Source organism: Echiichthys vipera (assembly GCF_963691815.1).
Source record: "Echiichthys vipera genome assembly, chromosome: 8".
Lineage (NCBI taxonomy): Eukaryota > Metazoa > Chordata > Actinopteri > Perciformes > Trachinidae > Echiichthys > Echiichthys vipera.
This window is the reverse complement of record NC_139833.1, coordinates 17869570-17897163: the sequence shown is the minus strand read 5'-3', so window position 1 is coordinate 17897163 and position 27594 is coordinate 17869570. Positions and strand designations below refer to the sequence as shown.

General features: G+C 43.8%; 1 protein-coding gene across 4 annotated transcripts; it reads right to left on the bottom strand.

The window, feature by feature from the left end:
• Positions 1-103: 103 nt before the first annotated feature.
• On the bottom strand, positions 104-27396 carry phactr4b (phosphatase and actin regulator 4b; the record flags this gene model as incomplete). 4 transcript variants are annotated; one of them, XM_083918895.1, is made up of 16 exons in its annotated part: positions 104-1416; positions 2333-2405; positions 2571-2708; positions 2792-2853; positions 3273-3328; positions 3521-3719; positions 3828-4132; positions 4493-5009; positions 6421-6552; positions 7791-8135; positions 9646-10164; positions 11593-11673; positions 11982-12152; positions 19154-19198; positions 19803-19916; positions 27273-27396. In XM_083918895.1, the coding sequence occupies 14 exons, from the start codon at positions 19164-19166 to the stop codon at positions 1373-1375; spliced, it is 2655 nt and encodes an 884-aa protein (XP_083775021.1). In that variant the 3' UTR covers positions 104-1372. The 4 variants fall into 4 exon arrangements, with proteins under 4 accessions (XP_083775021.1, XP_083775020.1, XP_083775019.1 ...); XM_083918894.1 differs by lacking the exons at positions 19154-19198; positions 19803-19916; positions 27273-27396 and adding an exon at positions 15455-15515 and having other exon boundaries at positions 2333-2409; XM_083918893.1 differs by lacking the exons at positions 19154-19198; positions 19803-19916; positions 27273-27396 and adding an exon at positions 15455-15515.
• Between the last annotated feature and the right edge of the window lie 198 nt (positions 27397-27594).

Below are 27594 nucleotides of genomic sequence, written 5' to 3'. Positions count from 1 at the left end.
CATTTGTGTAGCATTTAATTATAACTAATATTCTGTGCTTAAAAAAATAGCAACCTATAATACTTTTATATTTAAATTTCTTTTCAAATGAAAGGAAGACAAGATATACACAAGCATCAGTTAAACCTATATCAATCTGTACACAGCATAGAGAACCCTGTAAGCTACTGGCCAGACACCAATACAAGATAAAACACTTCTGCAGTTTCAAAAGGTTCCAGCCAAAATGACTCCCTGTTCACCGTTTTATACATTTTCTGATTTGTTTTGATAAATCCCTGATCTACACGCACAGCGACTTACACTTAACTCTTAGTATAGACACTACTAGCATGACCTTATTCAAAATGGCTACAGAATGCATTGCATGTTTGATCTTTAAAGGGAAGTACAAAAACTCATAAAAAAAACTATAAATGAAGAGAGATTATACAGATCCAATGGCTTTGGATTCTGTGTTGGCTCATGCAGTGAATTGCAGAAATCAGTGATATGAAAATCAGTATCCTATAGTCATTTAGGCATTAGGGTATGTTGGCACACACGGAAACACCAACAAGCCTCCTGACTGGCACCTTCAGCTATGTCTAGATTGACGCTTAAATGGCCACCTCACATCACAACCATAAATACAGGCAAGCCAAATAATAAAAAAAAGGGCTCAATTAAAAGCTGTCTCTACTCGTGATCAAAATTACAATATAAAATATCTTGTGCATTACAGAATATTTTGTAATTAGATCTTTCCAAGTTTCATTCTAAGGTATAACAATAGCAGTCTGTACACAATTCATATAAAACACACAATATCCCAGAGATGTCCAGTCCTATAACAGAATATCCCAGCCTTCATCATCCAGCCCGCTCTCGCTGCAGCTGTTTGTCTCTTATCTATTATTACTGTGTAGAGTATTATAAATCATCATTATCATTATTACTAATATTACTGTATGTTATTACATTAACAAGATGAATTAGCTTTCCCATATACAGTAAAGATGAAAAAAAGGCAACACAGAATGAGGCCGCGTTAAAGGTTGTAACTAGATCCAAGTCCCTGAGGGGTACCACATAACAGCAGAGTGAGAGTCAGCCCTGTAGGTCCTCTGCCGCTTCCCCACTTCATTGGCACGTGGTTCCCCCTGTCGTCTGGGAGAAAAATACTGCATCTGGTCCCTGCCCACCATCACCTCAGTTTAGTATAAGCAATGTAGTGGGAGGGCGATGGGGGGCAGCAAGCGAGAAGCATTCTTGTTTTGAGTCAGTTTCAGGCTGTCCCTGATCATCTGTACAGTACATTCAGGAAACGTAAAAGTTTGATCTGTCTGCATAGGGAGCAGCTTCTGGCCACGCAGAGATCTTAAGTGCTTCATTATCCGCAAAGAGGATGTGAGGAGGAGCTAAGGCCGATGAAACCTAAACAAAACAAAGAAATCTCATGAGGCATGAACAGACAAACATACTCTGTTTAAAGTTATAATCCTTAAGATTTTCATGAAATCAAACCCCATATTTGATCATATTTATTTTTTTCAGAAATAGCCATTGGATGCAAATACAATATGTAGTCACGTCTCTATGTAGACCGTTTTCATTGTTAGTGGCGGGGTACGCCATGATTCAATTTGCCATCGCATGCACAAGGGACTTGCAAAATGCATGTACTGTATGTAAACCAGCTGTTTGTTAATGTTATCTCACTTTTGTGCCTCACTGTTCACTCTCCTAACACTGCTACCAGAGCTGTCTCAAGTCCTTGCTAATGCAAACTCAACATTTCTGCTTCTGCTTTTACAGTAAAAGCATTTAGATGAAACATGATGTGACTTTTGTTTTAAAGCATTTACAGGAAACACAATGTATTGGTCATCTAAGTTAGTGCTGAGAGCAATCCCTCATCAACAAAACATAACAAAAGTAATTTTCTGCATTTTTCCTCTATGGCTAAGTTTTAAAACACGGCAGGAATTATGGCGCAAGAAGGAACAGCCACAGTGAGATGCGAGCTGTTGATGTTTTGATGTTGTGTGGAAAACCTGTGTGCACCATGAAATCAAATTAGTTGCTCATGGCATGAAGAGAAAAAAAAAAGGCCAATTATTACCTTAGTTCTTCATTTAAACAACATGGCTTTATTCTGTTTTGTGTAAACAATGGAAACATCAGCTGCTCTTTTGTTCCACATCTGACACAGTAGCTGCACACAGAGTATTTGCTGTAGTATTATACCGAGCTTGCTGTTACCATGGTAACCATGAGACTCGCCAAATCAACCCGGACTGAAACCTGAAGGATTATAATGTCAAGATCCATCTGATAAAAGAAGGTATACCTTGTGTAGATTCTGCTCTCTTCATGGACCTCCATTTCAGTGCTCTTATAATCGTTGAGCTCCTTGCGGATGGCTGCCTAGACGAAGCAGCAGGAAATGAATAAAGTCGGTGTGAACTTAAAAAAGGAAACATGCTAAACATCATGCTTGATGCAAATATCATGTATAAACAATCCACTGCTGGGATATTTGTTAGGTTTGTCAAGTGCTTGCTGGACATGGAGAACTGAACGAGTACCTTGTCAGCAGGGGTCAGCTTCGTCCACGGTTTCTCTGCTCTCCGATCGTAGTCTTGGGCATCTGTGACTTCCACGTACTCGTGGAACCGTAGGATTTTTCTCGCCTGTAGCTCTGCCACTGTGGGTCTTTGACTCAGCTACAAAAACAAATGGCATTTTAACATCTAACAAAATACATGATTTGACGCTCGGATGTCTGTGGTGGATTGTGTTGCCTCACCTTTCTGGTCAGCCGCCTCTTGATCTCTCTAACCTCAGCTTGTCTGTCAGCCTGATTTTTGGCTGGAAAAAAAAGGGAAGGAAAAAAACAACGTCAGAGCTTTATTTAGATGCTGCGTGAAAGTCAGGTTTGATGTGCACCAAAGTTAAAGAGTAAAAGCAGTTTCCAAAATTAGACACAGAACTGTAATCCATGTTTCAAATTGTCTTTTCAAGTGTAAATTCTTTCTATTTCTGCATGTATCGACTTTCTATTCTATTGTACACTGTGAAGACCCGGCACAACAATGTTAAATTTTGGCTCTACAAAAACAAGAGTTATTCATGGACAAATCATCAGTCCAGAATGAGCTGTGATGTTTGTTATAGCCCAAAGCCCGAGCCAAAGAGCACAAAACTGAATGTTCTAAGTAAAGGCACTACTATAAGGTCCAGTGATGGGAAATAAAAAGGTGAAAAGGAAAGAAATATTTGATACTAACGCTGAAGAATGTTTCTTTGCTCAAGCTCCTCAGCAGTGGGTCTCTGGCTAAGTCGCCTGAATAAGGAAAAAAAACGAATAGGTTTATTTTGTCACAGTTTCATCACTTTGTCATTCAGGCAATAAGTGGGGCAGAGATCAATGGAATGATCTCTGGATTTCTGCAGGGAATGCACAGTCACTACTGGCAGTTGAAAAGGATACAAAGATATGGGATGCGCATGCAAGTGTGATGACGTCCGTCTTTACCTTGTGAGTGCAGTGCCAATCTGTGTGCGGATGGCCTCCCACTGCTCCCTGCTCTGCCAGGTGAGGCCGGTCTGTCCTGGAGGGTGGTTGTCTCTGCTGCCCCTCTCATGGATGAACCTGTCCCTCTCTGGGGCGCAGGGACGGCTGCTTAGCTTCAGAGCCAAGGTGTCCTTCCTCTTGACCCTGCTGGCCAGGGCACCTGGATAAAAGCCAACCGAAGATGTGGTCAGGAGCACAAAAACTCTCAAGACAAACTAAAAACACAAAATAAGGTGCACAAGTTGTCATAAAATATGATTATGCGTACTAAGAGGGGGCTCATCCTCCTCATCTTCATCCGAGTCTTCGTCTTTATAAAGTACAGGACCGTCTGAGTCAGTGTCCTCCCCATGCATGTCATGCTCTCCTTCCTCGTCCTCTTCCTCCTCTTCCTCTTCCTCCTCCTCGCTGCTGTTTCCCCCCGGGATCACACAAACACCAGCGTCTCCTACCAAGCATCTGCGACTCCGTGGCTCCAGCTCTGGCTGGGGGATCTCCCCATCGTACTCCTCCTCTTCCTCGTCATCTTCCTCCTCTTCTTCTTCTTCCTCCTCTGAGTAGTCATCTTCAGATCTAACGGGAAAATAAAAAATATATAAGCATTATTGATACAGATGAATCATTTGTTTGTGTGTGTTAGACTGATTTAGAAATAGCTTTTGCACCTTAAGACTCACAGGTTTTTTACCAAATAATACTTATATAGCACTTAAGCTATACCAGGAGTCATATCCTGCTCTTGCTCTTCTAGCTATACCTGACTTTGTTATGATCAGTTGAAAATTTGCTTCAGGCGGCTCATGGCCACATGCAAAGCTGGATCTCATTTAGGTAGAGGCCTTGAAATATTTCTGCAGCTGCCCTCTTTTGTCACGTGACCTTGTGATTTTGTGTTACAAAAGGTCTTGCATTATTATGTATTCAGAAACTCACAGTTTTAGTGGTTGGATGCTGACGGGAAGTGGGCGACCACCTTGGTAGTCTGGAGGGGTTTCAAAAAGCAGCGCGTGTGCACGCTGTGACCCGTCTGGATGCGGCTGAGCCGGGCCGGGACTGGACAGGGCTCGCTGGATCATGATGTGCAGCGGTACGGGAGCCGGGCGTTGAGGCGACTCACTGGTCGGGCTTGGTGGGTCAAACAGCATGGGTATGGGTTGGGGCAGTGGGTGGGGGTAGGAGTGCTGATGGTGGAGGTGGTGGGAGTGTATGTGTTGGCGGGGAGGAGAGGGCGGTATGTGTGTTGGCAAGGGAGGGGAGGGGGGAGGGGGAGGCAGCTGAAAGCCCATAGGGAGGTTGCTGTGTTCCTCCAGAGAAAGCGGTGAGGGGATGATGGGATGGCTCGAGTCCTCCGTGTTACGTTTGGTGACAGGGGTGGTCCTCTTTGGAGGCATCGGCGGAGAGGGCTTGGCTGGCACAAGACTGGCACCTCCGGCGGCTTGGGTGAAGTCCCCTGCAAACGGAAATTAACTGTTAATACATCCAATCATGTAATAATATAGATACATCTTGGGCCTGTGAGTGAGTTGCTGGCAAGAGCTTTTCCTTTCTAACTAGTTTGCCACTGTGACATGAGTGCACATGCATCAGCTCTACATATAAGATGTACCTGACATGACAGAATACACAAATATAAATACTGGGATTACACATCTGACATCAGCGTGTCAGGTCACATGACGGTGTCAACATGAATGCACGCACTGTCCCAACAAACCAGTGTGCAGCATGTGCCCCAGGTCACAGAGACGAAGAAGATACATACAGCCTACATGCTCTACACAGCCATAGTCTTAACCTGCTGTTAGACCTAGTTTATTAGCATCTTTAAAGCACAAAGAGCTCTTAAACAGAAAAAAAGGAATTACACACCCTCCAGTTATTTGCATGCAAACTTTTATACTTGATATCAATTCTTAAAGCTCTCAACTCTGAAACAGCTTTAAAGCCACATCAATCTTAAAAGCCATAGCCGTGCTACTGAGGCATAAAAGGAAATCAGTGCTACCAGACTTGAAACCATATGTTATATATATGGCTGTATATAAAGATGGAAGATGTCTCCACTTCCTCCCAGTGTCCAAAAGTGAAGCCAAAATATCCTGCTTACAAGCACCATCATGCTGAAATTTATCAACCCACCCGACCAATTGTGAGTTAATCACGGCTGTCAATCATGACGTTTCACTCAGTTTTAATAGCATCAAGTAACGTATTAACGGGGGGGGGGCTGTCTTAGGACCTATACTGCCACCAGGGGACGATCAAGATGTTTTGGCTTCACTTTCATGGCGCTGTCAAGCATCTTTATATACAGTCTATGCTTGAAAGCTTGAAACATGCAGTAGACTAGACTGAACCGGATAACATCTTCCTCTCAAAATCAAGTCAAGCCTTCGTGTTAGAACCCTTTATGCCCTCCATTCATTCATACTTCCATGTCCACCCGTCCATCCCAGTTGAGTAGAAGCTGAGTGGATTAGCACTGTAAAATGTACTTGATGCATTGCAGGCCACAGCTGGAACCTGCTAAAGGCTCTCCCTCGTTCACATGCCACATAAGAGAGTACAGTACAGCATTTAAAACATTCGACTGCTCACTCACACATTAGTTTCCTCTCACGTACACATAGCACCTAACACACTCGTTATCTGCTCATTATGTGCATGCAGCTCTTATATACCACATCCAAAGAAAAGCAATCAAGGCCAGTCAACAAGTTAAAAGGCGTTGGGGGGAGGGGCGGAGATATGTTGGCAGCGAGAAAGGACGCGACAGCGATGAAGAACGCAGACTCTGAAGGGTGGGGCATTCCAGACACGGCCACCCTGGCCACAAAGATACCAGAGGGCACCCTTTTTACCTGAGCGCAGGCCTCCGGCCCGACGGCACAGGTAGACGGGCAGGGACAGGTAGACATCATAGTCGCATTCTCGCTTCCAGCAGGACCAGTAGAGCGGAAGCTGAGCGTTCTCCCCCCCCTGCAGGGCGGAAACTAACAGGGAGGAGACGGAAGCCTTCAGCTGTTTAATGAATGTAGCAACATGGACGGTGGTACTGCACATATTGTACTATAAATAGAGTGTGCTATTAAATGCCCATCATTCTGTCGTTCCGTTGGGAGAAAATTCAGCCACACTGTGGGAAACATGATTATTTGTGTTCTTGCCAAACGTTAAAGAAAAGATCAGTAGCACGCCTACAACCAGGAGAATGTTAGCTTAGCTTACATCAGGTGGAGATAGCTTACCTGGCTCCATCCAAAAGGTAACAAGATCCACCTACTAGCTCTTACTAACACATTATTTCTCATTTTCTTAATGCATACAAAAACTGAAGTGTAAAACATTAAAAAAGAAATGTTTAAAAGTTGTGGTTTTGGCTAAGCTAATTGTCTCCAGTTAAAAGATATGTAGCTTCATATTTTCTCTCTTTGACTCTGACAGATGTGCATTTCCAAAAATGTGGAACAATTCCTTTAAAAAGTTCATGTGTAGTAACTGAAAACAACCGCATCAACAGATTTTTGTTCTCCAAATTAGCTTTCCGTTCCGCCTGTGCTAGCTTGTGAAGCTGAAGTTGCTGTTAGTTTCCAAGTGACGAACAAGACAACTAGTAATACTTTTCCGCATTCGCCTATCGATCTGACATGAACGATAAATATGAAACAGCATATCACAAAAGAAAACCTGGCATAATTCAACCATGCAGACACAACTTAAGGGCATGATAAGTGTACACATTTGTATGGTACCAAAAAAAAACATCGGATCTAAAGCCTTGCCCACAAAGGAATTAGGACAAATCCCAGATGAGCCAAACCCACAGTAAACAACAACCACAGCCACTACGCTGCATCTGTGGGAGCAGCATCCCACAGCCACAAGAGTGCCTGTTATCTATCTGTTGAAACATTCTGAGGGAAAAGTTAGCAGCTAAAACAGTCCAGGCGTAATAAGTAATTAGCTGGGGAGGAGAAAAGCTGCTCAGACTGTCCAGATAACATCATTACCAAGATGTGTGTGCAAGTGTGTGTTTCTGTGTGTAGCAAGCTGTGTTGAAGACTTCTCTTTGGCAACAGTTGTGCACCGACTCACAAATGTACATATTGTACTCGCCAGTGGGAAAACTACATGCTAAGTGAGCAGACATTCAAGTGTTTCATAATGTACACTTGACTGTTGAAGTAGGCTGCCTGTTTGACAGAAGTACCCACTATTAAGCACAACTTACCCAGCATGGTGGTGTTGCCTCTGTTCACAGGCTTAGGCGGGGGCAGAGGTGGCTGCTTGGCGCCGTGACAGGTGGAGGTCGGGGCTACGCATGAAGACTGCTGAGTGGACGCGCCCGCAGAGGAGATGGACCGAACTGGTTTGGGCGCCACTGGCGAGGGGGTTGAGGGAGAGCAGTACTGGGTCGCAGGGTGGTTGGATGGGGTGCGAGGTTGACCCTTGCTGCTAGGTTCAGGGGCGGATGTCATGAGCCATTTGGGAGGCATGACTGAATGTTTAGGTGGCAGAGGTTCACGCAGGGTGTCCCGCAGGGCTTCTGGGTCAGGGACGAAATGGCTATCTGACTCTATGGAAAACACAAAACCGTGAGCACACGTTATAAAAGTAGCCAACAAAACAGTTTTTCTTCACTGGGAATGCTCTTGATGTCAAATACGGTGTGCTCACACAAAGGTAATGCATGATGGTGAGTTCACACTGTGCTGGAAAAGAAATCCCATGATGCAGAACATTTGATATTGACTGAAAGAATAAGGTCACAATTGAAAAAAAAACAAAGAAACAAAAACAAACTTTAACGGCTCTAACGGCTTTAGAGAGTCAAAAGTGTACTTTTATCTTCCATTATTGAATTAGTGATAACTCATTATGAAATGCCTCTCGACATGGCTATAAATGTTTCAGTTCGGGGACTGAGCAGCGAGCCATTTTCTGCTGCTTCACCGCTCGAAGCGCTCTCTTCGATCGCGCTTGTTTGAGAGTTGCATTATCTAGGGATCAGCTGTGAAGATAAACAGAGTAGGCGGCTGCAATTACCACCAAATATCCATCTCCCTACAACCCTCCCCAATCCAAAGCAGCCCCACACTGCTGAAGCCGCTCCCACGCAATTCCTCAAAGCAGCAGCACCGAAAGTTCAGGGTTATTTATTTACAGACGAGCCTTTATCGCTGTGACATCCCACAATCAAAGAGGAAATAATCCAGAGGAATAGGAAGACGCGAGTATGGAGAGCAGAGAAGAAGAGGGAGAGAGAGAAAATGAAAAGGAGGACAGAAAAGCAGGAGATGTGATAAAGATAGAAAGAGTGGGAGAGGGAGAGAAAAGTGGCATCAGAGAAAAAGAGAGAAAAAAAAGAACAAAGTGAGGTAGAGAAAAGAGACAAGTAGGCAAAGTGGGAGAAAATATCTGTTCACCTGCAAATCTGTCCACAGAAAGAACCCTCTCTTTTCTTAGAGTAGATCTGTGTTTTCAAATATGATGCTTTATGTTATCTGTACTCTTTTCAATTCTGTTTATGTAACCCATGTTCCACATGTGGATCATTTAGGTTTCCTATCATCGTAGAGACATTCTTTTGTGCACAGGTTCAGGTTAGAGGTGATAAAGTGAAAGTGGTCAGATGAGTGATAACTGGACAACTGAGATCTTAAAACAACATAGCACACCATGATTTCTCAAAGTTTAGCATTGCTGTAAAATCAATTAGCTGTGGCCCTTCCCCCAATCATCACTTATCTGAAAGTGTTAGCGTAAAAGGGCAGTAACGGGTAGAGTGATGTGCCACGTTAAGTAGGAGAGGAGAGGAGAAGAGAGGACGAGTTATTCCCTCATGTTCCTGAATAAGAAGCATAGCTAGAGCAGGGCCTCTGGGAGCTGACAGGAGCCTGTCTATATCTGGGAGGACAGCACATAAGCAGGGAAGTGACAGCAGGAGTGAGTGAAAAAAACATCGACTGATGAATCGCCTCGTCAAACAAGCAGGTCAAGTTGTAAAATATACACCTTATCTTTGACTTGACCAGAGTTTTTTTTTTTTTTTTTTAAATTGATGGAAAATAACTGTAATTACTCGCCTCTGCGGGCTCTTCCCTCCTCCGCAGATGCATGACGAGGGAGTGTGGGCTTCCAGTCCGCTTCCGCAGGCCGAGTCCTCCTGCCATCCTCCGACGGGGCCTTCTGCAGCCCAGGCCTCTTCTGCCCATCCTCGGGGTGAAGTCTGCCCCCCCGTCTGCCCTCCTCCATCTGGCCGTGAATCTGGCCCTGCCAGACCATGTTAGGCTTCCACTCGCCCTCAACATGCCCACGTGACCCCATCCCTTCCCCTCTTCGTGCATCTTCATGCAGTCCCGTGCCCCTGGAGCCCGGAGCTCCCCGGCGGTCTCCGTCCGATGGAGACCAGCCCCTGCGGTCGTCCGTCTGGGCGAGCCAGGCTGGATTCATCCTGAAGTCTGACTCTAAGGGGAGATTGCCCTGGTTGCATGGACTCCTGCCACCACCGACGACTCCTCCACCTCCTCCTCCAATCCCGGAGCTCACAGGCAGAGTGTGGCCGTTCTTCACATAGAGCTGCTTCATGTTTTGTGCATCTGCATCTTAAAAAGTCAAACAAAAAGCATGTTTCTTTAGTGAGTACCCAACTAGAAACACACATTAAAAGAGGCTGTACTCCAAATACTGCGGGCTGGTATTGCCTCCACATGGCTCTCACAGACCGCTCCCCCAATACGTGAAATACCAACGTTTTTTTACCAACACACACAACAACACACACAGAGGTAGAGTGACTTGCTTCTCTGCTCAGGATGCCATTACTCCACTATATCTTTCCATAGCTCATATTTGTTTGATCTGAATGTTTAGTACAGCTCCTTTAAAATTACAAGATCCAACACTAGGCTCTCTAGAAATCTAAACACTAAATATTTATTCAATCTAAATTATTCAAAAAGTTTTATACTGCCAATGTCTTTGTCTGATACTGTAGAATATTTTCAGAGTTAACCGTTTCCTTCCCATTGAACCTAGATGTAATATAATGGAAATGATGAGACCATTAGTCGATTAACTCATTAGCTGATCAAAATAATGACTCTACAACAATTTTTTAGGTCATTTTTCCAAGCATAAAATATGTACCAAATATGTGCTGGTTCTGTCTTATCGAAAGAGAGGATTTCCTGCTCTTTTCTGGTTTATTTGGTTGTATATTTAATCTCTGAACATAAGGTCAGACAGATCTAGTCATTTAAAATGACCGCCTTGGGCCATGAGGTACTGAGATGAGCACCGTTTTATCATGTTATAGACTGGGAAATAAAATAATTTAAAAAAATGAACGGATTTATCGATAATGAAAATAATCGCAGCCACGTTCCGCAGTTAACAGGGAATGTACCCTGAAACCCAAGCCCCGCAGACAGAGCCTGTGTTTGTTGGTGTGATGAAGGAGCAGCTGTAGGTTTTAATAAATGGGCTTCTGCAACAGCGACACACACACACACACACACACACACACACACACACACACACACACACACACACACACACACACACACACACACACACACACACACACACACACACACACACACACACACACACACACACACACACACACACACACACACACACACACACACACACACACACACACACACACACACACACACACACACACACACACACACACACACACACACACACACACACACACACACACACACACCTCAAAGCTACTTTGCTGCAGGGCACAATTCGTTCCACTTTTCCTCAGCTCTGGAGACTGGCATGCCATTTTAAACAGATATTACATTACATTGAAAAACAGCAAGGTGAAAGCGCCATTTTTTTTAAAGATGTCTTAGACACCTGCTGGCTAGGAGGACAGTGTTCCTGCCATTATGTTCTGATGACTTAACTATTGTCCTGTGTCAGTGTGATACTCTCAAGGCCACTGCTGCTGTCAGATACAGACATACCGCTGTGAAAAGAGATCAGATGTGTTACACGAGCACTCTTACCGTTGTCCGGGACCTCCTTCAGCACCCCCTGTTCTATGAGCTCCTGTCGCGTACGCCTCGTCGACATCTTTCTCTCCAGTTCTGCCGTCAAAAGACAGAATTTACATTAGACAATTAGCTTTTAAAAAGGGGAATAAATTATTGCAGGTACAATCTGTCACATTTGTCGCGTGACCTCATGTGACCTCTACTCAACGGGATATCTTGTTAGCAGTCTTATTGTAGGTGCACCGAATACATTGGGAGAGCCAAAGGAGGGCATGTGACATTCAGGCAGGAACACATGCGCTGAGGAATTTTGATGAAAGCTGGATGTAACTGATATGACCAGTGAGAAAGGAGTAGGGGGGTCACTCACTCCATAAAAACAACAAGTCTGTGCCACAAACCTTCTGAAGTTTCCTTGAACTTGTCGCTGCTTTTCTTCTTCCGCCACTTCCACGGCTTGAAGATCTTGCCGAGGGTGGAGAACTTGCCCTTACGCTTCGGGGGAGGGGTGCTGTCCCCCACGTTGCCCCCCTCTCCCGCCATAGTGCCGTGGTGCTGCTCAGCTTCGTCATCTGAAACAAAAAGCAGCAATTCAATATAAATCCTGACTGTTTTTCACCAGGGTTGTGCGACTTAAAACAAGACACAGGAGCGTGCAGAGTGAGAGTGTAGATCCCATTCGGCGGTTACAATATTCTGACAGAGGATTTCTCTCTCTACTCCTAACTGAGCTCGTCAGTGAATTTGTGAAAAGAGGGCCGTGCTCATTAAAGGCTGTTATTATCTTTAGCTGGTAGTTCTCGGGGACTGAGTGTGCTTTGGCAGGGTGATGCTTAGCGCTCTCCTCCACATACCCACAGTTAACAGAAGAGGTCTGACGCTGGCGTTCAGCCAGGATTTCTAACTGTCAAGCGCTCACATTCCTTGGCTGGATGGAGACTGGTGCCTTATCAGCCTTTCAGCCCTTGCTGCCTCTATAGAAAAGAGAGGCTTTCACAAGAATGCAGTCCATGAAGTAGCAGAATGTAGAAGTTGCCATGACACGTACACGCACCCAAGAATCAAGAAGCGAAACGCGAAAGGCTGAGCGTTAATGAGATGCCATTAAGACTTAAAGTGCTCTAAATGGCATTCTGCAGTCTGGCTATATATTGTGGGTGATGTGATTGACAGGCCGACTGACAGGGTGCTGAGCTCAGAGAGAGTTTCAAACGTTAGCTCTTCTAAGGCTGCAGCAGCTGTACTCAGCAGACATAATATTTACCAGTGGAGGGAGAAAAGGGTCCGATTTAAAAACATCCAGTCTCATTGCAAACACACAGGATGTCTCCGCGACAATAATGCCTCGCAGTCTGATCCCCACAACAATACGCTCTCACACAATACATACAATACTGATGTGGCAATAAAGAATGTAGGAACATAATAACAATAATATCATTCCTGGGTGGGACACACACACACACACGGCCCCTGGAGCTGGCAGGGTTTCAGTATCTTGCTAAGGGACCTTTCAGCATGGTGGATGGTTGCTGACACAGGATGCAAACCCATTTTTTTGGAGCTAAAGGACAGAGTCTTTAACCGCTGCTCTACACTGCTACCTCGGCGCTGCTTGCCTGGGTACAATTTGAATGCTTGCAAAGCGTGACCATAGGTAAAAAAAAATCAACCCCAAAACACTTCAAATCAGAACCATGCTTTTTTTGTTATGTGCTGCAAAAAGAGACACCTGTCTACCTGGGAGAGGGGTGTTAAGCGTCCAGCTTCCACGGTGGTGGGACTTGAAACAGCACGCCATGTGGAGAAGCGAGAAGCATTCAAATCGACTGTCCTGTATATATCCCAACAGAAAATGCCGGAAAGACACGTCGCAGAGAGCTGTTCGAAACTACAGCAGGAGAGGCTCCGGGTTCAAGGGACATGTCTGCACCGTGGAAATCCAGCTTATCTTGGCGAGGTAGAAATCTGGAGATTCAGACCAGCTGCCATAACATCAAGATTAAGCATTGCTTAAGGCAGCCCGTGATCCAGAACCGAGGTTCTCACACAGCAGACCGCTCTGACAAGAGGAGCCTCTGACACAGTGGCTCAGCTGAAGCCAGTGAAGCAGGATAAAGGCTGCCTGTGCCAGGCCTGCACACTCCAAAGTACTGCAGAGATGACGATGGCAGAGGACTCAGCCCATGCAGCAGACATCTGTTTGGGAAAAAATGACTGACAATATCCTTAGGAGGCTTGTACATTAGCCAGGGACACCCAAATATAAAATGTGTCAATCCACTGACAAAAAAAAAGAAAGAGTACATACAAGAGTACAAAAACAGTTCATTCAGTCCAATTATCACATCCAAGAGAGCCGTGGATCAGCTCAAGATGATTCTTCACAGATCGAGAGAACAACTCCGCGGACATGTCATTGTTTCGGCTGTAGTGAGAAGAGGTCTGGTGTGTGGTGGCACTACAGCTGTGTGTGACTGGGAGTGGGAGTAAAGGGTAAAAAAAAAGAGCTACAAAGAGAGAAAACAGAGTAACACAGTTACAGAGGACAGGGGGGGGGGGCTGGAAACACAGGGAGGAAACGACACTCCACCCTGATTCTGTGACCGAGAACAAAGACGACCTCTTCCACCTTCAAACTTAATAACAAAGTCCACTGTACTGCTCATGGGAAACACAGTGAAATTCATATTCTGACTGTTAACACATCTACAGGATATAAAACCTATTTCCATTCAGAACACGGTCAAAAACAGAACTCTAGTAGTCATGCACTGTAATCAGGAGTTCTGCCAAGATAAGGCATACCAGTCAGGAAACACGTGTGTGTGTGTGTGTGTGTGTGTGTGTGTGTGTGTGTGTGTGTGTGTGTGTGTGTGCGTGTGTGTGTGTGTGTGTGTGTGTGTGTGTGTGTGTGTGTGTATGTTCCTATGACGTATCCCATCCCCCTCCACCCTGATGGCACACCCACCACTCTCTCACACATCTCCCAGAGAGGCCAGGTTTCCCTCTAACCTCATAATTCAATGAGTCATGGCAGGCACGGACAGGTGAGCGTGCGTTTAAAAAGGAGATTGTTGTTTTTAAAAAATAGCCATTAGCCCTTTAGCCAATCTGCTATAGCCAAGTTATCCTGATCACTCACAGAAGACACCACACACCATGGGGGTGCAATGGTCGGGAAATACCTTCAACCTTGTTATAACCCTAACCCCCTTTGCCTGGCCAGATTATGAATTTTGAATCTACTTAACTGATATCACACAAAGGGTTTATACTTGCTGTGAATGCTTCTTGTGGAATCGTATGTGTCCTCAAATCATTCAACTACCTCAAGTGCATACAGTAGCAGCCCTGTGTCAAATAAATACCATTAAAGCATGCAGTTTAAGAAAAAGGGTAAGAAAGTCACTCATTTCCACTTTGTTGAACCTGAGGTAAAGAGCTCTAACGAAAGATGAATTTGTTCTGTAGATTTCCACTCACAAAAGTTATGAATTGATCAAAAGTAACAGTTAGCCTGAATATTCAATTTCCAGTAATCCCTCAATAACAGTGTCTTTAGAGTTGTCTTTACTGAGGAAAGAACTTTGTTGAGCACTGTAACATAAGAAAATAAATGTGCACGTGTTAAAACACAGCTGAGATTCATCCGCGTGATCCCAATGATTTAACATTCCTTGTGGTGGTGAAAGTGAAGGGGGGGTTGGGGGGGGGGCAGAGAGAGAAGACTGTGCAGAAGTTGATTATACAATCTCCTACCCTCATCTCTCCTCTATGCTGCGAAACAACGAAAATGACAAACTAATTTCAAGCTGTAGAAGAATGCGTAACTTTAACTGTACACACAGAGTGCATGAGTCCAGAAACTCACCGCCGTTGTTGTGTTGTTGTGGGTCCTGAGCTGGGGTCTCCACACGAAGGCTCTGTCCCATGATCCAGCCCCTGAGGGGCCTCTACCTGTCCTGCCCCCAGAACAGTGCACACTACACTGGACGACTGCACCTGCCTTCCTCCTCCTACAACAAAAGTCCCCTGTCCTCTAACTCAGGTCTTTTCTTCTTCTTCGTTTCTCTCAGCTACCCGTCCTCTATGCCTTTCAGTTCAGCCCCCCACCACCACCCACCCGTCCCTCCCCCTTACTCAATAACCCTCCCTCCTTGGCTCATAGCGCAGGTCAGCATTCACTGAAAGATGCCGACCATTCCTGGGAGAAAGACGAGTTATGTTTTCAATTTAATGTGCACGCTGCGGTATGTGGTGCTGTGTGTGCACCCAATAATGCGCGTCCAGAGTAATGCATGCTATGTGGTGCAGCGGGCCTCAAGAGAACAAGGACTTTTAACACTGATCCAGAAACAGAAGAAAAAAAACAGACTTAAAAACCTCAGACCACATTGTATGCCCCGGAAAGCAATCATCTGCCTAACACACCAGTGTCAGTATTTTTCTTGCTTTCCTAGCGCCGAGATGACAAGGAGAACAGAAGAGAGTCTGTAAAAGCCGTTCCTAAATTAGTAATGCCTCTAACCTGACGAACAACAGCCTTAATTTAGTCTGGATGTGAAGGATGGAGCCGAGGGAAATCGGAGCAATTTCAATCAATCAACGCCCTCAATCGGGCTAAATGTTACACAAAATCAGAGACGTGACTTTTTGCAGGAGCTGCATAAAGGTCAAGTGTGTCTGAGATGCTGCTCTCAGCGATTGACAATAATCCCAACAGCTCCTCCAGCACTGAAATTGTTAAAAAGAAAGAAAAAGAAAAGAGGACTGAAGGATAAACAGGAAGATCAGACGTATGCTCCCGTTTCTATATCAGGCTTGCACGCTAAAATTAAGCTACTAATAACAGAAGGCGTTTGTCATGCCGCTCACCTCTCTTAATCGCTCCAGACACCATTTTATGCACATCTCCAAGTACTCTTATCACAACAGTCTTGGAGGCATCAGCATGACTTTGAAACATGTTTGCCAAGGAGAGCGGTCCTGTTAGATGCTAGAATATATATAGAGAGGCAGAGCAGAAAGGAAACTAGAAGAAAAGAGAGAGCACCAACTGGACCCCTGAATTAGTGCTTTGATTCCCTTTGAGGTTTGTTCATCTTCAGAAAAACCTTTTCTGACTGCTCCTCAGAGGAATCCAGAGCGTTGAGTGTCATTATGCCCGGATAGATGAGAGTGTTTCTGAGCGTTTGGCTGAATCTCGAGCAGTTTCTAAAGAAGGAGAGCTAGTGAGTGGTTCCACTGAGTTCCTTTTCTTTCCCCGTGCCCCAAATACAGCCTCCACACCAGGCCGGCTTCCAGGGAGAGCTGAGCCAATCTGCATGAGCCCAAAACCTGTTGGCCTGACCTGGATAACAGACTGGGCCAGGCCACTTCAGTAGGCACACAGACTGAGGCACGCACACACACACACGCACACACACGCACACACGGAGAGTATGGAACCTATGGACGTGTCACTGCTGCGAGTGTTATGATAGAAGATGTGTCTTCTTTTAAATGTCTCAACATTCCTATTTACTGTGGACATGGTTTTGACCATGTGTATATATATATATATATATATATATATATATATATATATATATATATAAATATAAAAAGATAAATTGAACACCAGCGTCACAGGGATAATAATTATGTTAACCCGTCTCCTTGCTTCCGTCACTCACGCCGTAGCTTCTCTAATGTCGGGCAGTATGACGAAAAATTGTATATTCTGTATTTTTCTAAGATTCTGGAGGTTTTGCGTTATATAATGGTATTATTTTGTTTTGCATGACTGGGCCTTATAACCAGCTGCGACAGCAATGCTGGTATTTTTGAGAAGCCTACTGTATTGGTAACAAACACAGAGGCAGTGTTGAGTATTATATGTGTCTGCGGACAGATTTTGTCACCCCAATAGTGTCCAAGTGGTGCAAGATACAGTCATGAAACTTCACAGCTGTGTTAGTTGAGATCAAAATGAAGTTTGGGTTTGAAAATGGGCGTGGTCCTAGCAAAGGCGTCAGATGTAGCGGGTAGGAAGCCCTTTAGGCCCCTAGCCCCGATATGGGTTTGCGGCTGGTGTGATCTAGTTTTAGGTTTATAGTGGCTTAGTCTACTAGTCGGAGTACATGGAATATAATAACATGCTGTTCTGCAGTGTAATTTTTCAAATGTACAATTCAAATTGTTTGTCAGAAATTGCTGTGTGACATGGTGTTTTGCCCTGTTAAAGAGTGGTGATGTGGCTTATTAATTGTCTTATTGCATATTTCGCTGCCTATTAAAGCGTTATTACAGCAATTGTTTCAGCTATGCACCCGTGTGGCACTATATGAAAAATTCATATCATACAGGAAATTAACACTACCTATAGAAAGCCTCGTGAGGATGTGAGGAACAGAGGAGCTGAAGCTGCCAAATGAGAAATCCTTGGTTACAGTGTCAGTCGCTACACTGTCGCTTATTTATGAGGTGGTGCAGCATTTATACGTCACTCTGCTTGATAAAAGACTTGGGCGTGGGATGCACCTGTGTCTCCTCGCTCTTAGCTCCTCCAGAAGCCTCAAATTTCATCATCCCCTTGAGGTGCATTTAAGGGATTTGGTGATCCTCCATGGTGGCGAAGGGCAAATTATTTTACGGGTCACAGGGGCAGAGAGGGCGCGAGGCAGCTTAAGTTAGTGTAATGAACAGCACCCAGGGGGAAACAGCTAGTCTAGCTCTGTCCAAAGATAACAAAATCCACTAGAAAGTGCACCCAGCCAAGTAATATTACAGCACATAAAACCCTTGTAGAACAACAAATTCTCATTTTTAATGTTTTTTTTAAATAGATGAGAAATAGTGTGCCAGTCAATGAGCTTTAGAGGTGCTGGTCGGCTAATTTTGTCACCAAGCTGTTTCTCCCTGTATCAAGTCTTTACGCTAAGTTAATTGTCTGCTGCCTGTAGCTTCATGAAAGTAGCATTCATTTTCTAACTATTGCGTTAATGACTGAATTGAATTCAACACTTAACATACCTGTAGATGGTTTCAATCTTGTAGTGATGAAAACTGAGTATGGCTTTTATTATGAAAAGGCCACAGGAAGTGTTAAGCGATAGTCATGATGAATGGCTTAACGCATGCACATTTGGGAATGTTTAAAGGCTTTTTTTGGTTAGTTTTACAATAGGGAAGTGGTAAACTGAAGAGCTATAGGTGACAGTGGATGAAAAACCACCAGTACAAATAATCAAGGTTAACACTTCCTTTTTTCATTTCGCACTTATATTCTCAAACTTGGGGGAAAAAAGTGCCACATAACCACCAAACCATATCTTATGCAACACATAGACCTATGCTGACCATGGAAAAACCCTACAAATCCAAGGCTTGGGAGGGGAAAGTGATACTCAACCAGGCCCTGAGGTTGAGAGGATGTATGCCTTGAGTCCTAAGTGGTTCATAAAACGCGCAGAGACTACACAGAGTCCATAAACACAGCAGATGTACAGCGAGATGAGTGGATCTACAGCTCGCTCCACAGCATTAACACTGCACTCAACAAACCACCAACGAGCAACTTGGTACTCACCACGATTTTCCATTACAGAGTTTGAGGCGCACCAATCAACGGTTCCTGAAAAACAACAGACGGAGCATTAACACCAGTGTGGGAGATATGAGCACAGACACACAGTAGTTCAACAAATTAAATCCCTGTAGTAATCATTCAGTTTTTCCTCTAACTTGTTTGGTCTTAAATTATTTAATTAAAATTCCTTAAAAGCCATAAATGTATCTTTCCAGAATAAAAGTATCTGAAACATCTAACTCAAACTGATCTGGGAAAGTAGAACCCAATAATCCATATGCAGTTACTCCTATTTAGCTGTGGAAATCACATATTAAATACAGTATCATGTACAGATTTGTTTAACCAGATTATCCATTTATACGCTTTTTTAAGTGTCGGCATGCTTTTAGACATTGGTTAACACAATGTTTGACATTTTGGATTGAATGACATTTTTTTACCATCTACAGTGTAATCATGGCTCTGCTTATGATGAACAATACTGCAGCTGAAATCATTAGCACATAAATAAATTATCTTAAACTTAGCTATGTATCTGTTATTAAGATGTGTGTCGCATTGTACTCATTATAAATCACCTTAGCATCATTCATTGTGCATCATATGTGCACACTGTGTAAAAAAATTAAGAAAGTAATAGACATACGCTATAGAAAGTCATGGGTGAGGTGGGGTGGTTGAGGTCTTCAGCAGCAGTGTACCAGTAAGTGTTCAGGTCTCCAGCATGCTTAAGATGGCAGCTCCCGCCATCTTAACCCCTCTGATAAAAGAAAAACAAAAATTAGAGCATAGTTAGTTAGAGAAGAGAAAGCATAGTAAGAAGGAGGAAATATGCGTTATGATTCATCACCGCAAAAAACACCAACATATTTAAAAGGGGAGATGTGCTCACTTTCAGGTTCATACTTGTATTCTAGGATTCTACTAGAACATGTTTACATGCTCTAATGTTTAAAACCTTTTTTTCATACGGTCTGTCTGAATAAACCTGTATTCACCCTGTCTGAATAACTCTTGTCCTGTCACTTTAAGACCCCCTTCTGAAAAAGCTCAGTATGCTCTGATTAGTCAGCCTTTCTGGGTCTTCCACACCTGCACTCTCTCTCAGTGCATTTACATGGAAATCAGTAACCCGAAAATGGCCTTACCCCGGTTAAGGGAATATTTAACTTCCCCACGTATAACTGAGAGGGGGATGAATGGGAAAATGTCGGGAGTAACTCGACCTCCGGTACAGTAGGTGGCGCTACGCCAACATACTGGTGTGAATACGTGTTTATTCTCCAGTTCACCTCTGTCAAAATCACAAGCAGGGAGAACACGGCCGACTTTTGGTTAAAATTACGACAAAAACCTCTTCGTAGTGAGGTTACATGCCATGGTGAAGTCCTCCCTCGGTTTAAAGGTAACCCTCTATTGTTGTCATCTTTTTCACGTTGTTTTTGGTGCCGTTGCTCCCTGGTTTATTCTATTTCCGAGTCAAAAGCCACCACCACGGAGTGGGGAGGGGGAGTTATAACCCGACAGTAACCCAGGTAAAGCGTTTACATGCAAGAAAACTCCGGTTACTAAAAGAGTTATCTAGGAGTGGCGGCTACTGGTCTTTCAAGGAGGGGAAGCTCATTTTTCTGGCCTACATCATAAATGTGTTTGTTTATTTATGTGTAAATTCTACCCTTCGTTCCTTTTCAAGAAAATGATCTGCGACCTTGTCGTACCAACTAGGCGTCTTTACCAGGGACTTGACCAGTGTCCTCTCAATGGCCAGCAGAGCTCGGCTGCTGAAACGGTCTTTGCCCAGCTGGAGCTGCTGCGCCAGGCTACTGTGAAGTGTGACCACCTGTGAGTGTGAGGGACAAAGACGAAGTTGCTGGGGATCGGTAAAGTCTCCGGATCAGTTCAGAACAGCGGAATGAAAAACATGGAAAATGCTCCGCTGGATGTTTATTCTTCAAGATCGCTTATTCCCTCATTTAGCTGTCAATCAAAAAAGTATTCCGCCTCAGACAGCTCATCCAATCATCATGCAGAAGCAGAGCATCCAGGCCAGCCCACTGTCCCATAGACCCCCAGAAACGCTGAGAGTCCGATGGACGGGACAAAGCCCAGCATTTATCCAATGAGCGTCTTGTTTCGCTGCAGTGGAACAACCCGCTCTACGCTTACCCACTGAAGTCAGTAGAAGCTGAGTGTCCGACCCTGTAAAGCGCTTTGGCGCTGCGGAGATGATTGTGAAGGAAGTTGCACCGGTTACCTGTGATAAGTAGCTGATTCTGAACAAAAGATGAAGGCTTTCCAGCACGTATTTAGTCAATAAAATGTACACACAGCAGTACATATTTCACCATTTTTTTTATATTTATTTTGTTGGTGACATTTTAGGGGACGATGAGCTTCAATTGGAGCAATCGCCACTGTTATCTAGAACTCCAATTTTACCCGGGGTATGGTGTGTACGTGGTGTTTTTGTGAAAACGGAGTATGCCCATAACCTGATTATAATCAGGTTTTTAAACTGCATGTAAACGCACTGACTGTCTCTGCACCGTCACTGCACGAGTGAAATGACTGTAACGGCAGTGTAGCTGCACATTCTACCTATAGTAAATGTGTGACATCACAACTGTGCAGAAGTCCTGATGGTTTGTTTAAAAGGCCACTGTTCAAATACAGACTGTGGGCATTAAGGTTGTCACAATACCAGAATTTTACACTTGTTACGATACTAGTATAATAAAATGATACTTCGATACCACAGCAAAAAGGAAGAAAAAGTCCTAAGCACACAAAACGTGCCAACAACCTGCTCACAGTGGTAAAGACAAAGTCACTTCTAGATGACGGAAGGGTACTTTATAACAACAGTTTCTCCGAGGTGCACCTAAATGCACCATGAAGTCCCATCAGAGGGCACAGGCTTTACCGTTTGTTGTTTGCTTACATAACTCAGTGGGAAGGCAAAAAGTTGTCACACCTGTGACTTCAGGGAAGCAGGAGGATTTTAATAGCTCTGTTTTCCCTCCATCATCTCCCACTCCTGCAGTGGCCATGGTGTCTCAAAAAGTGCAGCCACGGGCTACTGATAAGCTAATGTTAGCTGCATGTCACCACGGGCAGGCTTTGTTTTTGTTGTTGTTGTTTTATAGCTTTAGTATTTTCAATACTATGGAATGTAAAATTCTGTCAATGTGGATTAAACATTTTGATAATTTAACACTTTATAATAAAAGAAACATTGAAACCTCACTTTTTAAATGGCACCTTTAAAGAGATTGAGCCTGAGAAGTACGGTAAGATAACATTTACACTTGACATAAAGTGTGATCTGCATTTTGATATCTTATGTGGATAGAGCAGAATAATACAAAGTGTAACTGGGTTCTAAAAGCCTTCAGCGTGGAGAGGACATCAAGCTTTTTCTAGGAGATACAACAAAATCATCCACATTCCTTTATATGCATTTCAACGAGTGTGAACTCTGACAAAGAGTGGAGCACAGAAAACAACAAAGGCCCTTAAAAATAAAAAAATATAGAGCCTCAGTATGTAAGACCTCAAAACACACAGTTTGGTAAGACTAGAAAACATCAGACTCCTTTCATCTAAAAAAAGGCGATGATGCTACAGTGATCATCAAAACCGGATGACTGAAGTGTGAATCCTATCTGTTACGTCACACTGAAGGTAGTGTTAAAGTCTCGTGGGAGAATGGTTTCCTGGCATCCCCTGAGACCTTTAGTTCTAACCAGACATTGTTCAAGCTATTGACGGGTAAAAAGTCAAAACACTCTCACCGCAACACTTACAATATTGTAATTAAACACTTCTGTTGGTCAAGTATACCACTTCACAACCACAAAGTAACCCTTTTGAGTACCTGAAATGTGCAATTTATGTTTGGAAAAAAAGTTGGATTTTTACTGTAGTTAATAGTAGTTGAGCTGGCAAAGCAAATACCTAACAAATAGGGTTAATTCATGTTAGAACTATATAAGAATTACACAGGCAATAGACAGGGAGGACTAATAGAGCCCCGGGCAGAGAGCAGCGGAGAGGGGGGAAACAGAGTCAACTGTGATTTAACTCACAGAGGAGACTGACTTTGACATCACCAGAGGCTGGTATGAACTGAATTTCCAGTCCATCTCACACTGGAAGCACAAAAGCTTCTAATAAAAGAAACTGACAAAATGAGCAGGCTTAACTTCCCTGCACCTGTGGACGTGTTGCTGCATATACCCATTTGTGGAGAATGGAAATGTCAACATCTGCTCTTGTCAGTTCAAAGAGAGAAGTGGATGGCGTGGATGGAAAGGCCATTTCTCATAGTGCAAAGATTCAAGCTGTTAGTCCTTCGACAGAGAATTCATCTACAACTATTTTAATAATCAAATGATTGTTTTAATCATTTTTTAAAAGAAAAAAGCCAAACTTTTACTAATTACAGTTTCTTAAATGTGACAACCTGCTGCCTTTCTGTTTTAGATCAACTTTAATATTATGTAATATTCTTAAAGGTTTTCATCTAAATAAATGGGAAGTCAGTGTCTAGGTAACACAATAGTGATTTAGCCTATGGCCATTGCATTTGCAGTATTTCGGACTGAGTGTCTCTGGCGACATTCCCAGGAAAAATCACAAGGGGCGTACAGCGAGTCTTCAACTCACTTGTGTGTGAGGCGGTGAACAAAGAAAGAAAAGAGCGTTGACTAAAGACAATGAAACTTCAAGGACAAGTGAATATACCTGTAATTATTAACATAGGTGCCATCAAAGAGAACAAAATGCAAATCTTACAGATTGTAACAGACTATTTTAAAGACATCACCATGGGTCATTGGCATGTGTATTTTACAGTATTTACATGGACTTGATAGAAATGAATCGCTTTAAAACAAAATAAGAAAATAGTGAAATTGAAATTCTTAACAGCATCAGGACATAATAGACTGCAAGTTGGTCATTTTTGGCAATAAATAGCTGCTATACTATGCCTAAAGAACGCGGTTATAACTACCAGTAAAAAAAGTGCATACAAGCCAAAATCCAGCCCTAATAAAAAACTGCAAAAAAATTCCTTCAGTCCCGCTCTCAACAGTACTGATGAATTTCAATACAAAGTAAATCTTCTGGCGGTCTAATGGACCTCCATATCAGCTTACATTTCTGTGAATTACTGGTATAACCAAATTGCAGCATCCTTGTCTGGCGGGGGAACATTATTTTCAACAAATGGCAAGATAAGAGCAAAAGTGCCTTGAGACTCTACGATGATGTCCAGGCACAACTCTATTAATTGATCCGCGATCAATATCTTGAAGGCTATGAAGTAAGGCGCCGTCTGTTTGAGACACTCGTGTCGCTGTACGGCGTTGTGATGCACGCACAATGAGATGAGTGTAAACTCAGAAACGTCAGAAACATTTCCTACCTATCCTGTTCTGTGTTCCTCTTCAAGGCCAACTTACTGGCGGGGCCAGAGGTGAACTTCCCCATCAAAAGAAGAAGCCTGCGTAACAACACTTTGACATTAAACAATAAAAATGCCTAAAGTCACATAAAATGAGCTTTTAAATGTTGTAGTTTTTATCCAAACAGACTGGAAGAGAACCCTAACACCACTGAGAGGAGGCAGATGTATCCATGGTCGGAGATGAATTTCACACTTCCGCCCAGTGCCACAGCCTTGGCTGGATGACTCAAAAATGATCGAGCAGAGTGGTGAGCGTTTCACCCAATTCAGGAAAAGAGAAAAATATCTTTGGTGTCTGAAAGTACGAGTGGATTCGAAGCAGTGAGGGGGTAGAGCTGCAAATACTGAGAATTTTCCACCATTTCAAGCCACAACCTCATATGTTAAGCATGCATAACACTTGCATGCATGGCTGCATGTTAACTACTAGATAGACTAATCCAAAAAAGAACTGGCTTAAGTAGATACATTCCAGGATCAAATATTGCTCTGTTTCACTTGCTGTTTCTGTCACGCTCAGAGCCAGTCTCAGAATGTGCCCCGTAAAAAAAGGGGATGTTGATGGCCTACTTCCCTTTTGAGTGTTTAACCCTCTCCCTGCTCTCTGTCATACACGACAAATCAATATAAAGGTGATGAGTCTGTCCAAGCTGGGCAGGACCTTCTGTCATATATTTTTCTTCTGAAGCCTTTGACAGATGCCGAAAGTCACTTTAAAGTGTTGGGCAAACAAGAAGAAGAAGAAGAAGACATGATGCACTCAACCGATTCATTCTACAAACACCCAAACAGAGCTTTACTATTTTGGCAGAGGAGTAAATAAATGAGTCAAAAACCATATTACTCATACTATAATCTTGTCTGCAACTCTATACGCTCAGGATGAACTTATTACAGACCCACATCCTTTTTTTCGTGGATGGGATTCTGTACCCTTCCCGTCTCACAAACACACTCACTCAGGAATAGTAGCCACCAGTCAGGTATGTGAAAGTAGCCGTTACAGACCGCCTAGATGTCCCGACTGTATAATCTTCTGTGGGGCGCGCACACACCCTCACTGGCGCACTCTACCAGCGCTGATTCAATTATGATGGGGAGCGGAAGCGGCAGCAGCTGACTGGGGTTTGCCATCTTTAAATAGCAGTGCGCTTCTCACTCCAGGACTCGGGTTTTTGGGCACAAAAAAGCAGCAGAGTCAGTGCAGGAAAATCATTAACTCCACACTTTAGACTTTTGTCCAAAAATAAAAAAAAGACTGAAGACACTGAGATGGTGAATAACTGATTTGACAGCAGTAGGTCCTGAGTCAGGTGAGTTGAAGCATACTTACAGGCCTGCTCCAGAGAGATATCAATGATAGATGATCAGAAAAGAAAGAAGTGGCTGCTGTTTGGAAATCAAAGTCACACCTGCAGCCTCTCCACGGTTTTTCGCACCCTGTTCTCCAAAAATGGATGGACGAGGGTGTCTGTTCCCGATCCGGCAAGGGTGAGCGTCATCGCCGAGCCTGCCCCAGAAAAGCATCATTCACTACCACAGGGACCAGTGGCCCACTTTATTCTTTTTTTCCTTTTTTTAAACAAGGAGCTGAAAATGCGCCTCGTCGTTTAACTTTTCTCCGTTCTCACTCCACCTGTGCGATAGGCCGCACTGCGGGGGATGACTTACCACCATGCAACACGAATGCATCTTCACTTACGCTGAAGATAATTGATCATGCACAACAAGCATGTAACGTGGTACATATGTTCGCTCGCTCTACCACTCAGCATCTCCACCTTAGAGGCTATTCACTCTGCTCCCTTTGCCTGAAGGAGGGTTGGTTGGGGTGGGGGTGGAGGAGAGACATTCAGGATGCACACACACAGATCAGCCTCATCTGGGGTCTAACCAAATCAATCAGGCCCAGCTGACAGCTTAACCATCGTTGGTTGCCTCTTAATGGCCCATTAAATAGGGAGGGGGGAGAGGACGACTTCCAATGGGAAGTGGAAAGAGCTACAACACAAGCCATGAGGCAGCATTTTTTTTTTTTCTCGGAAGAGAAAATTAACTTCAGGAGCTATTACGCTGCGGGCAGATGAAACCAGAGGAAATGCATGTTCCTGTAGAGAAGAAGAGAGGGGGGCTCAAGAGAGAGAAAGAAGAGGCACCTGACTGAAGGTAAAGAGGTTCCACATGGGACAAATCAAATGTACGAGTTCCACACATATTAATATGAACACTCATTGGAATAAATACATTAAAAATAGATGTAAACAATAATTTTATACACGTGGATATAATCTTATGCCTGAGAATGCATTAAAAAAAGAGCTTTTGTCAGGTTTTCTGGCAAAAGGTGTCAGTGAATAAATGACTATGTTCCTTATGGCATCTTAAAATGTCCTTAGGGTAATACACTGGTAAATAACACAGGGAATGACTATCAAATTAAAATGTAAAGGGCTACCATCTACACTCGTGTGCGCTCCGTGAAGACGAGTGTTTAGAGACTATCGCGCCTTCCATCTTTGCCCGTACGGTCCACGTCCTAATTAGATTTCACCGGAGCGCCGATTTCTAATTGCATCGCGGAGATTAGACGCACTATTACTTAACCGCTTCCTTTCCTGAGGCAACATTATGGAAGATCATTACCTGAGAGGTGGGCGACGGGGTCTCTCGCGTGAAGAGCATCAAACTGAAACAGCTGTTACTCCCAGCAGCAGGAGAAAAACGGGACGTGAAGGACAGGCGCTCTACAACGACCTGCCTGCCTCTCTCTCTCTCTCTCTCTCCCTCTCTCTCTCTCTCTCTCTCTCTGCGCGAGCGGATCTCGCGCCAGTGGACTCAAGATGCTGATGAGTGAAGTGAGCAGGTCAAACCAACCGCAGCGAGCGCGGTCACTTCCGGAGAGAAGTTTCAAAATAAAAGTCACGGAACGCATTTTGCACAAAAACTACAAAAAAAACCCCACAAT